A 13254-nucleotide genomic window follows, 5' to 3' on the forward strand; every position below is an offset into this window, starting at 1 on the left:
GGAGGAGGGCATGACAACCCACTCTAGTATTCTTGGCTGGGAAATCCCATGGACAGAGGAGCCTGGCAGGCTACAGTCCATGGAGTCGCAGAGAGTCGGACACGACTGAAGTGACTTAGCAGCAGCAGTAAAGAGGGGAAAGCACTGTAGTGAGAATTTTGGTTTTTCGGTATATGCTCTGCAAAGCCTCCTCAGCCTGTATGTCTCACACATATTTAATGCACATACTCTGGTGGTGCAGTCAGTAAAGAATCCGCCTGCAATGCAGGAGACCTGGGTTTGATCCCCGGGTTGGGAAGATCCCCTGGAAAAGGGAACAGCAACCTGCTCCAGTACTCTTGCCTGGAAAATTCGATGGACAGAGGAGCCTGGCAGGCTCCAGTCCATGGAGTCACAAAGGGTCGGACACAACTGAGTCACTAAACCACCACGATTATTTCATAATGCACATATCTTTCTTCCTTCCCCTCTGCATCACAGAAAGGATTTCCAGCAGGAAATGGGGCGCTGCCCAGGATTTCACAGGTGGGAAGAGACAGAGCCAGCCGCACCAGCACACCTGTCGGACCCCAAAGCCCATGCTCCCCCCGCCTTCCCACTCCGCCCCAGGCTTCTTGAGTCAGAGCTCCTCTGGAACAGCGCCGAGTAACCAGCACTTGAAAGGCAGCCTGTGGTGTGAGTGAAGGTGAGTGACAGGGCGGAAAAGAGCCAGGAAACCACGCCGTGGGAAACGGCGGAGCTGCGGCTCAGCCTCCCTTTGGGCTACAGAAGACGGCACAAGTAGGACCCAAAGAAATCTCAAGGGGGCTGGTCTCAGCTCAACATAAGGCAACATTTTCTTGTAACTAGAGCTATTCCATTTGGGAAAGATGGCACCCACTGAATGTTTTCAAGCACAGGTGGCTGACCTGAGGACATCTGTCTGGACTATGAGAGAAGTCCTATTTCAGGGGGAGACTGGGCTACTTGGCTCCTGAACGCCGCTCCCAGACTATGGCAGCATTCTCACTTTCCACACGCGGTACCGGGCGTTCCTCTGGATGTGTGGGGCACGATGCACCCTGTGCCCGCCACGGACTGGGCCAGGGTCTACACTGCGACAGCCGCTCCTTTGGCTGCGGGTGCCCGGATCCAAGGATCGGGAGCGACAAGGAGGCAGTCAGCGCACAGGCTGGCGGCTGGCCTACGAAGCAGCCCTTGCAAAACATCACAACCTGAACGGACCCGACCTGGGCCCGTGACAACATCCTTATTCTCCGAGAGCACCAATTCAGAAAGAGGGCGTGAAGCCAATCTGATTCTGACAATGAGTATGTAGGAGAGGTCAGGAGAGGCCCAGATCAAGTCAACACTCTGAATAAAGTCAAGCTGCCAGGAAGCACGGTGTAGTTGTTGGATTGGGCTGCCACAGAAAAGTACCACAGATCGGGTGGCTTAAAACCGCAAGCACTGAACTGTGCCTCAGTTCTGGAGGCTGGTGTGCAGGATCAACCTGTCAGCAGGGCCGCTTCTTCCCAGGGCTGCAGGGGGAATCTGTCTCCTACCCCTCTCCCCTATACCTTCCAGGGGTTTGATGGTACTCTTTGGTGTGCCTTGGTGTGAAGGAGCCTCACTCTGATCGATGCCTTCAAGTTCACGTGGCGTTCTCTCCCTGTGTCCAAATTCCCTCCTTTATAAGGAACCAGTCATTATTGGGAGAAGGTCCATGCTCATGACCTCACTTTAAGCGAGGAAGTATTATACTGTGTTCTACTTTTACGGGGATCGCTATCCCAAGGAGGTAGAAGGGGAGAAATGGGAAATGGGACCAAGGAGAGGCATGAATCAGGTAGGAGGCTACCTTAGTGGGTTTAGCAACTTAGTAAAGCTGCTTAGTAACAAGCTAACTGATGTCTCATTCTTACACTTGTCCAAAGACTGTATGAACTATTGCTTCTTTGGGGAGTTCCTCTTGGGTGAGGAGGAAGAATTTATTCTGTGGTTCCCAAAAATCATTGTCAAAGGTTCAGCCCGTGGGCAGGGGTGTGGGAGCCAAGTGGGACCCCAAGACCCCACACCTGAGTGGCATGTGAGGGGCCTGGGGCAGGGGCTGGAAGCAGAAGCTGCCTGGATGGGACCCGGTGAAGCTGGAGTTGGTAGCCGTCATGGTGGCAGAAGCAGAGCAAACAGTCAAGGGTCAGATGAAGCCAAGAAGATCTGAGAGGTACCTGATACAATCTTGCTATCTCCTACTGGACGACTGGGGGAAAGCAGCTGATGGAACTACAAATGGGGATCACGTTTCTGGGATCTTCCAACACTGGTTTCCCTTGGTTTAGTCACTCAGTCGTGTCCGATTCTTGTGACCCCATGGACTGTAGCCCACCAGGCTCCTCTGTCCAGGGCGTTTCCCAGGCAAGAATACTGGAGTGGGTGGCCATTTCCTTCTCCAGGGGATCTTCCCAACCCAGAGATCAAACCTGGGTCTCCTGCATTGCAGGCAGATTCTTTACCAACTGAGCCACCAGGGAAACTCTTAGCTTCCCTTAGAGTAAGCAACTATACTTTTCAGGCTTCATTCTGGGTAAACACTTAAAACAAGTGCATAAAAATGTACAGAGAACATTCTATATAATTGCCAGCAACTGGGAAAAGCCTGTAAGTCCAACAATTTAGGATTGGTGAAAAAGATTATACATGAAGTATAATGGAATCCTAAGCAGTTATTTAAATTTATGAGGTATTAATAGTTCAACAGACTCATACAGATGGCCACTGAACACAGCTAAATGGAAAAAAAGCAACAAAGAATGAATAATATGATCCCATTTTTTCAAAAAGGATCCTGAAAAATATTTGTATGTATATATATATTCATATAAATTTTTAAGAATAGTAACAATAATTATCTCTAGGTAATTTTAACTTTTCTTCCTTGTAGATATGTTATTTTTTTTACAATTATTGTGGAAATAAATAAACAAATTTTGTTTTAAAAGACTGTCTGACATAGAAAAAGAACTGACATTTTAACCACTTTTCTTTTTGCCTTGTGGCATATGGAATCTTCAGAGAAGGCAATGGCACCCTACTCCAGTACTCTTGCCTGGAAAAATCCCATGGACGGAGAAGCCTGGAAGGCTGCAGTCCATGCTAAGGGTCGGACATGACTGAGTGACTTCACTTTCACTTTTCACTTTCATGCATTGGAGAAGGAAATGGCAACCCACTCCAGTGTTCTTGCCTGGAGAATCCCAGGGACGGGGGAGCCTGGTGGGCTGCCATCTATTGGGTCACACAGAGTTGGACACGACTGAAGTGACTTAGCAGCATATGGAATCTTAGTTCCCTGACCAGGGATCGAACCCATGACCCCTGCACTGGGAGGGCACAGTCTTAACCACTGGACCATGACGGAAGTCCCAGAACTGACATTTTAGATATCTGAGCAATCAGAGGCTTAAAATGCAAATGGTAGATGCTGCTAAAAATTAAATGAAAAGAATCACTCTTTCATTCATTCAGTATTAACAAATATTCCAGAATAGCTCCTACAAACCAGGCACCAGGCCAGGTTCTCGAGATAGAAGAAGTCAAAACAGTTACAAATTGTGTTTAGTGTTATAAAAGAAAAAAGATATTTCCCTGGAATATTTTTATTTCAAAGGAAGTAAGTTTAGTTGCATTAAAATTTTTTGAAATATTTACAGGCTTTCTCCTTTTACAAAAGATTTTAGGTTAATTACAACAAAACATTCCACTAAATGGTAAAATATACATAAGAATTTGGATCGGGGACAATAAAAACATCCATATGTAGACTATCTTTTGTTATTATAGAGCTTAAATATGGTTCTGAGCATCCAAGCAGCCAAAGTGAAAAGGAGAAACATTTATTTTGTTCTTGCCGTCAGAGAGAAAGAGATCAATTTTTTAAAAAGAAACTAAGCTTCTCCTAGCCCTTATCTGCAAAGGAAATTTCTCATATAAGAAATTTCTCATATCAAGTGACATTAATAAATATTATTAATATTTATATTAACAAATATTATTTTCCACATGAAATAATAAGAAAAAATCTGCTAATCCATAAACTCTGAGAGGACAAGGGTCATCTAATTTGTTTGTATCTAGACACAGGTTCCCCAGCAGGCACTCAAATTTTGTGGAAAGGAGGAACAATATGTCATTCTGAGATGTGGCTACATGGACAGCTATCCCAATTGCTAAGGAACATTCTTCATCATGTTAGAAAACAGACTGAATCCTGATCTGTAGAAGTTCGAGGACTGTCTACCACCCTAAATAATGGATAGTGGCTCATTCTGGGCGCTATTCTTTAGGCTTTGACATCATAAACAGAACCACCAGAAGATTATATCTGTAACTAAAGTTATGTGTATGTATGTCTATGTATCTACCTAGATTGATCATAAGGAACTGGCTTAAGCAATTGTCGAAGGCTGACAAGTCCCACGACCTGAGGTTGAGTCAGCAAGCTGGAGACCCAAGAAAGCCAGTGAAGCTCTAACCCAAGCAGAGGCCTGAGAAGAGACGGAACCAATGGTACAGATCTAGTCCAAAGGCCAGCAGGCTTGGGATTCAGGAAAAGTCCTTGTTTCAGTTTGAGTCAAAAGGGAGTAAAAAGCCAATGTCCCAGCGTGAATGTCTCCCAGGTAGGAGGCTTTCTTTCTAACTTGAGGGAAGACCAGGTTTTTGTTCCAGTCAGGACACCAAGGAGATCCAACCAGTCAATCCTAAAGGAAATCAATCCTGAATATTCATTGGAAGGACTGATGTTGAAGCTGAAGCTCCAATACTTTGGCCACCTGATATGAAGAAATGACTCACTGGAAAAGACTCTGATACTGGGAAAGATTGAGGGCAGGAGGAGAAGGGGATGACAGAGGATGAGATGGCTGGATGGCATCACTGAATCAGTGGACATGAGTTGAGCAAACTCTAGGAGATGGTGAAGGACAGGGAAGCCTGGCATGCTGCAGTCCATGGGGTCGCAGAGTCGGAACGACAGAGCGACTGGACGACAACAGGCCTTCAGTTGATGGGATGAGGCCCACTCGTGTTACGGAGGGCATTCTGCTTTACCAATGTACGTATTAACTTCATCCAAAACACCTTCACAGAACACCCAGAATAACGTTTGTCAAAATATCTGGGCACCCCATGGCCCAGTCAAGGTGACACACAAAATTAACCAGTGAACCATTACTCTTAACACACAGCTAAACCCCTGTGACTCACCAGGCTTAGCCAACAGCACAGGACTATGAATTCATTTACCAGAGAGGATATCTATCTTAGAGCGAAACTGATGAAGATAATGATGCCAAAAATGGAAAGGAAAACAGGAGCCAGCAACAGACGGCGAATTAAAAGGCAACTTCAGACCTCATGACAAAGTAGTGGGAGGAAGACAATTTTAGAAAGTCCCAAGATCAGAGGCTGAAGTTATTGCCGTGAAGGCAAAGAACAGATGGCAACGTGAAACAGAAAAGGGTAATGTCCAAAATACACCAATTAATAGGGAGGTAAGCAGCCTCAGGATTTCTTGAAGAAAGATGACGCTTGGGCGTTAAGGCAGAATGAATGGAGAGACTACAGAGCCCAGATGTTCTGTGACAACCGTCCTGCATCCTGATGGACAAGCCCAAGTGCTGCTCCACAGTCATGAGGGTGGGAATGGCTAGCCTAGGGGTCTGAGCAGAGGACCAGTGGCAGAGTCAGGCCCATCCGATTCCCCTCGCTTCATGTGGCTGGGCAACCCCAGCAACACGTGGGCCCGCACACAGCTCTGCCATCCACCCTCCCCTGGACCAGGCTCCTGCTCACACATGCGCTCAGACCTTCCCACCTTAAACCCCAAGTCCCTGGCTCTTGCCACACCTTTTGAACTTTTCTTTGTAAACAAGGAAGAATAAAGGGTGTTGCTCAGCACCCAGCTCTGTGAGGATGAAGTCAACAGCGGCTGCAGTTGCTGACGGACTGCGCTCCCTGAGAGGAACTCGGGGTGAAATGCAGCATGAGACACACTGTGCTTCAGAAAAACAGGCCCCCGAGATTGTAGGATGCACGTCTCAGGAGGAATTCTCATGAGTCTGGATTCAAGCATCTTCACATGTATGGTTGGACAAGCATTGATACTGTTACCTTGAGCTATCTTGTTTTTTTGTGACCAGCAGTGATTTTTTTTATCGAGGACGTGTGCTTGACTGCATGTCTTCCCTAGCCAAAACCCATATATATGTTCTTTCGTGGCAACCCACTCCAGTATTCCTGCCTGGAGAATTCCATGGACAGAGGAGCCTGGTGGGTCACAAAGAGTCGGACACAACTGAGTGACTAACTTTCTTTCTTCTTTCTTTTCCCCTATCTTTTGAGGGCAGCTTCTTCTGAGCTCCTGAGAGGCTGTCTCCTGGGCCACTCACAGTCCTCAGTAAGGTCCCTGAATTAAAACTTAGACTCACAGACCTCCCTGGTGGTCCCGCAGTTAACAATTCATCCGTCAATGCGGGGGACATGGGTTCGATCCCTGGTCGGGGAAGATGCCGTGTGCTGTGGGGCAACTAAGCCCACAAGCTTAGAGCCCGAGCTCCCCAGTAAGAGAAGCCTGAGCACGCCAGCTAGAGTGGCCCCGCTCTCTGCAACTAGAGAAAGCCCACGCAGCAACAAAGACCCAGTGCAGCTAAAAAAATACCTCTATATATTAAATAAATTTTTTAAAAAAGCAACTTACACTCACAGCTCTTAAGTCTGTCCATTTTTCTTCAAGTCGGCACACTCCTGCACTGTCCTTCCTTCCACCACCAAATCTCCTCCAAGTCTGGCATATACTTCCCCTCTGCCCCACCTGCTAAGCCCTTGCCCCTGGCTGCTGGTGCCCCCATTCAAGCAATGCCATCTACATCTACTTCCTGATGGCTGGTCCCAGAAGGTTCAGCCTTCACCTTTTTTGAACTTTTTATTTTTGTAACAGTGTTGCACATTTCACTGTGATCCTGAAATTCCCTTCTTTAGCTCCCAGGACCCAGCACTTTATCTTGTTCTTGGCCTTGCCCCCAAGATTCTTCCTGGATCTTCCTCTTCCTGATTGTTCAATAGCAATATCAAAAGACTCTGCTGTCCTCCGCAGGCTTTTCACCGTTCTGTTTTCTCTTATTCGGAAGTCACTCTCCCCAGGGCTTCCTACGCTCCTCCAGTCCAGTGAAGAACTTCCAACTCTCTGTTCCACCCTGACTCTGCCTCTCCAACGGGTCTTACATTTTCAGCACCTTCCAACCATTTCCCCTCAATTACACCCTGGAGTCCCAGATTCACAGTTCTAAAATCAGACTTTCTTGTCCTTGTTAACATTATCAACATTATCCAAGCCAGCCAAATTCTAAACCCCAAGATAATCTCTACTCCCGATGTATATATAACTGGTTACTCTGACTCATAAAATTCTTCCCTGCAAAGTCTCTTGTATTTCGCTTTCCTCCTCATTTTCACTTTCATCACCACCCAGGCTCAGCTTTCTTCTCATTCTTAAAATACTGCAGTCACTTTTAGCTGATCTTCTTGCCCTGAACTATCCTTTCCAATTCACCCTGCATCTGTTAGGAGATAATTTTCCATAAAGATCTCCTATTCTTGCAATGTCTGGCTGGGGTGTCTAAGCACAGGCATCCACACTAGTTTAAGAATATTCCTGGTGGTCTCATGCTTAAGAATCTGCCTTGCAGTGCAGAGGATGTGGGTTTGATCCCTGGTCAGGGAACTAAGATCTCACATGGTGTGGAGCAATTAAGCCCAGTGCCGCGACTTCTGAGCCTAAGCACTAAACCACTACTAAATCCCACGGCTCTGGCGCCCATAAGCCACAACTAGAGTTCACGCGCCACAACCAAGATCCTTGGGTCGGGAAGATCCCCTGGAGAAGGTAATGGCAACCCACTCCAGTATACTTGCCTGGAGAATCCCATGGACAGAGGGGCCTGGTAGCTATAGTCCATGGGGTCGGACTGTCCAAAGAGTTGGACATGACTGAGCAACTAACACTGCAACTAGAGAAAAAGCCTGCAAAGCAACAAAGACCCAGAACAGCCCAAAATAAATAAAATTATTCTAAAAAGAAAAACTAACATATTAAAAAAAATAATCTATTAAAAAAAAAAAAAGAATATGCACGTAAGGAGACATTCCAGAGTAGTAGGGCTTAGAGACCTCTCCTTCCTGAGACGTTTCAGGGTAGTGAAGATAAAGCCCTCACCTCCTCTTCCTCAGAGAGGATCTGTTTACATTCCTGAGTAAAGATAAGGTCTTTCTCTAGAGAGAAGTAGGAGCAGGTCACCAGCAGCTCCACAGAAGATGGGAACCTAATCTGGGGATTGTTCCTCTCTGTAATGCGCCCCCGGCCTGTGCAAGTACCATCTGGCCCTCACTGCCTTGTCCTGTGGAGCCTGGGCAATCAACAAGGCTAACTTCACCTGAAAAGGTAAAATCTCAGCCCCCTTACCCTGTGACGTAATACACCACCAACAAATTATGTTTTGAAAGATCCGCTTTGGCCACCTTACTTCCTTGACTGAAACACTTCCATGGCTTCCTTCCACAGAATAAAACTCTAAGCCGTATCTGTAATTCAAGTTCTCTTTCCAGTTTGTCCCCCTTCTTTATATAAGGGACTTAAGAATGTGTGGATCTGAGTATCCCAGGGGGTTATGGAAGCAATCCACCATAAATACTGACAGAGGACTACAGTCATGACAAAGAGAGAGAAATCAAAGCCGATGATAATCATCTAGGTCTGCAGACATCAGCTAGAGACATATTGCTAGAGTCTTACCCTATGTAAATCTTCCATTCTAATCAATCTGGACTTCCACAGGTTCCCCAAACAGGCATACACACCCTGCCTCCAGCTCTGGCCACGCCTGTGCTCAATCACTCAGTTGTTTTCAGCTTTTTGCGACCTCATAGATATAGCCCACCAGGCTCTTCTGTCCATGAGATTCTCCAGGAAAGAATATGGGAGCAGGTTGCCATTTCCTATTCCAGGGGATCTTCCTGACACAGGGACTGAACCTGGATCTGAGTCTCCTGCATTGGCAGACAGATTCTTTACCATGAGTGCCACCTGGGAAGCCCCTGGCCATGCCTAGAATGCTATACTTAGATCACAGATGAGGGAAAACCCATGAAGCACCAGGGCAAGAAACACCCATAGCACCTTTTGAGCAATGGTGAGCCAAACCATTGATTTCTTCATGGATGTCACCACGGCTCCCATCAGACAGGAAACCAACCAGCCCTCCATCCCAGCCATAACTGATGAACTGAAGGTCTGAGCTGCAGCCCCAGGTAACCAGTGTCTGATTGGACATCAGGGAGCTGAACCATCTCTGGCAATGCTTGGTTGAATCTCTTTGCAACAGGGGAGCTGGGCATTTTATGCTGGCCAGCAGACCCAGACAGCGCCTCAACTTGAGAAGTCAAGTCAAAAGGGGTGAGGAGAGACAGCTCAGGTTCCAGCGGGAAGAAGTGAGCTGGGGTTTCAGACCTCCTTCAGTCTTTCTATTCAAATCTTAGGTCCACCCACATTTCTGGGTATTCTCAAAACAAACTCCCAATCATCTCAAAGATAATATGGACATGCATTTGCCTGGTAGGCCTCAACCACTTAAGAGCCCTTCTCACAGTCTCTAAGATATGTGTACCAAGACGCTGGTTGAAGCATTGTATGTAAATAGTCAACTTAACCAGACATTATTAATGGGTGTGCTTTTATTTATCATATTTCATTATCAACTGAAAGATACAACCTAATTCCAGAGACATAAAATATCAGGGACTTCCCTGGTGATCCAGTGGCTGTGATTCCGCACTCTCCATGCAAGGGGCCCAGGTTCAATCCTAGTCAGGGAACTGGATCCCACATGCTGCTCAAATAGTTCGAATCCCACAAGTAAAAGACTCCGGGTGCTGCAACTAAGAGTTGGTGCAGTCAAACAAATGAATAAATATTTTTTAGTGGTGGTTTTGTAGCTAAATTGTGTCGGACTCTTGAAACCCCATGGACTGCAGCCCACGAGGCTCCTCTGTCCTTGGGATTTCCCAGGCAAGAATACTGGAGTGGGCTGCCATTTCCTTCTCCAGGGGATATTCTTGACCCAGGGATCGAATCTGGGTCTCCTGCATTCCAGGCAGATTCTTTACTGACTAAGCCATAAGGAAGCTTAAATATATATATATATATATTTTTTTTAAATATATTTTAATACATCAATAAAACAACCCACAGTAGTTATGCCACTGATTGTTGTAACCTACCAAAAAAAAAAAAAAGTGCCTTTTAGAATTAAGGGATTATTGTATGTATTCAAGGTATGTATTCAGGTCCCCAGTGGCTCAGATGGCAAAGAATCTGCCTACAATTAGGAGATGCAGGAGACATGGGTTTGATCTCTGGGTTGGCAAGATCCCTTGGAGAAGGGAAGGGCAACCCACTCCAGTACTCTTGTCTGGAGAATTATAAGAACAGAGAAGTTTGGCAGGCTATAGACCAAGGGGTCACAAAGAGTCAGACACGACCGAGCAACTAACACTTTCACTTCAAGGTATGTATGGTATGGTACACTCAAACAGTGGGATGTTTTGCAGCTGAGACAGGTAAATAGCACAAGATGGGTCCATGGGTGGTGGTGTGGGGAAGAATTTCCTTCAGAATAAAGGAGAGTGGGGCATACATGGGGCTACACCTCAAGGTGCCAAGTGGAGATGTATCCAGTGCTTCCTGGCAGTCAGTGCTTAAAAAGCAGGCTTTAATTTTAAACCAGGTGGTGAACATGTGGGTGTATGTTTTAGTGTTTTGATACCCTTTTTGTGTGTCTAAAATATAATACACTTTATGTGGGCCTTGTAACCTGTTTTATTGCCCCTGTCCCTTGGACACCTTGTGTTCAGCCACGGCTTAAAAATTCTTTAGAGACTCCACTGGTGGTCCAATGCAGGGCCACGGTTTGATTCCTGGTCGGGAAACTAGATCCCGCATGTCGCAACTAAAGATCCTGCATGCTGCAACGAAGACCAAAGATCCCATGTGTTGCAACTGAGACCCCGCACAGCAAAAAAAAAAATCAATTCTATAAATAAAGGAGTTGAGGGAACTATTTACTATCTACAACCTCCATAAGTTGACTATTAGGAAAGAAGGAATTTCATCATTCCACTCCAGCAGTATCTGATATGTGCACATATCCAACTGAAAAACATCTGCAGCCCTAGGTGGTTATCCAAAACTCTGCTCTTTCTCAATATTCCAGTCCTCCCTCAGACAGGGACTGTTTGCCAAGCATGCCAAAACCCACAAAAGCTCAAGTCACTCCTGTAAAAATGGTGTTTAGTTCAGTTCAGTTCAGTTGCTCAGTTGTGTCCGACTCTTTGCGACCCCATGAACTGCAGCACTCCAGGCCTCCCTGTCCATCACCAACTCCCGGAGTTCACCCAGACTCAAGTCCATTGAGTCAGTGATGCCATCCAGCCATCTCATCCTCTGTCGTCCCCTTCTCCTCCTGCCCCCAATCCCTCCCAGCATCAGAGTCTTTTCCAATGAGTCAACTCTTTGCCGGAGGTGGCCAAAGTACTGGAGTTTCAGCTTCAGCATCATTCCTTCCAAAGAACACCCAGGGCTGATCTTTAGAATAGACTGGTTGGATCTCCTTGCAGTCCAAGGGACTCTCAAGAGTCTTTTCCAACACTACCGTTCAAAAGCATCAATTCTTCGGTGCTCAGCTTTCTTCACAGTCCAACTCTCACATCCATACATGACCACAGGAAAAAACCATAGCCTTGACTAGACAGACCTTTGTTGGCAAAGTAATGTCTCTGCTTTTGAATATGCTATCTAGGTTGGTCATAACTTTCCTTCCAAGGAGTAAGCGTCTACCCAACACTATATAAATGCTACATAAGTAGCTGTAAATACAAGGTAAATACCATGTAACTAGTTGTGGGTGAGGAGGGGGAGTTGCGGGGGGGGGGGGGGGCAAATTCATCTTGGAAATTTCTGGAATTTTTTTTTTCTTGTATTTTCTATCCTCCGTTGATTGAAACCACCGGATAGGGAGGAGAACTGATTGTAGAGACCCTGGCTTCACATTAGCTTTGGGTTTGCCTAGATTTAACCAAGGTCAAATTGGCAAAAAAAGGAAAAAGATATTTTGCCTAGTTTAACAAAAGGCTTTAAGAAGAGTGTGTGCATGGGAAGTGGGGCATTTTCAATAGACTCCCTTAAAAACAACCGTCCTGGCCATACAAAAAGTGAGTTGAAGTTTTAAGGACAAGTTTCCTAAAGCCTGGCATGAAATAAAGTGCAAACTTTGGAGTCAGACTAATTAATAAAAGTTATGCCGAAAATCACGCCAGCTGTGTGGCACTGTGAAGTCATCTAACTTTGCAGGGCTTCTTTCTCTGTAAAATAGGGACAATAATAAGTGATTTATGGGGTTTTCGCAGGTCAGAAATTTTAAACACAGTACTGGGCCTGCATACAGTAGTTACCCAATAAATGGTGGTTAGTATTTGGGAGAGGGTTTGGGGTTTTGGTTCAGGCCCCAGCGTACCTCATCACCCCTCCCTGCTGCCTCTGGGTCATTCAAAAACTCTCAATTATCTTAAACATCTATGTGCAGGTTACGAAGTCAAGCAAGCCAAGGCCTTTCGACAACTTACAATCCGACTAAGAGCACCATAGAGGGATAACAATGTTCGGCTTTTCCTGGTCTAGTTTTAATTTGGTAGAGAAACTGGCACCACTAAGGAAGCTGCGCTACGGCCTTGGGACCTCGGAGAGATGCAGTATCTGGCCAAAGGCCACGGGCACCACGGCCTCCAGGTGATTCCCGGGTCTCCCGCCATAAGGCCCGGGGCGGCCAAGGCGTCCCTGGCGTCCGCGTCCTTTCCTGGAAGCTAGGGGGAAGGGTCTCAAGAGAGGCGGCGCCCACCCGCGTTTTCGGGGCCCAGGCGAGGACACTCACTTACCAGCGCGAAATGCACCAGGGCGTTGAAGCAGAGCCAGGCGAGCAGCCCGCGGTCCGCCGCCCCCCGACCCCGGCCCAGGCGCAGGCCCAGCGCGCAGCCCACCGCCAGCAGCGAGGCGCACAGCAGCAGCGAGCCGCCCGCCGCGGCGCCCAGCTCCCCGCCCGCGTGCATGCTTCCTACTCCTAGCGCAGACTGCCCGCACCTGGGCTGGGATCGCCCCGCGAGCAGGGAGCGGGA

General features: G+C 46.9%; 1 protein-coding gene across 1 annotated transcript in view; it reads right to left on the reverse strand.

Moving 5' to 3' along the window:
* EBPL (EBP like) overlaps window positions 1-13254 on the reverse strand; it is a 29502-nt gene extending 16248 nt beyond the window's left edge. Inside the window, exon 1 of the mRNA XM_055542192.1 lies at window positions 13018-13254. Coding sequence (XP_055398167.1) covers window positions 13018-13188 — 171 coding nt within the window. The 5' untranslated portion in view covers window positions 13189-13254. The remainder of the gene's footprint in view (window positions 1-13017) is intronic.

This window comes from Bubalus kerabau, chromosome 12 (genome assembly GCF_029407905.1).
Source record: "Bubalus kerabau isolate K-KA32 ecotype Philippines breed swamp buffalo chromosome 12, PCC_UOA_SB_1v2, whole genome shotgun sequence".
In the NCBI taxonomy this organism is placed as follows: domain Eukaryota; kingdom Metazoa; phylum Chordata; class Mammalia; order Artiodactyla; family Bovidae; genus Bubalus; species Bubalus kerabau.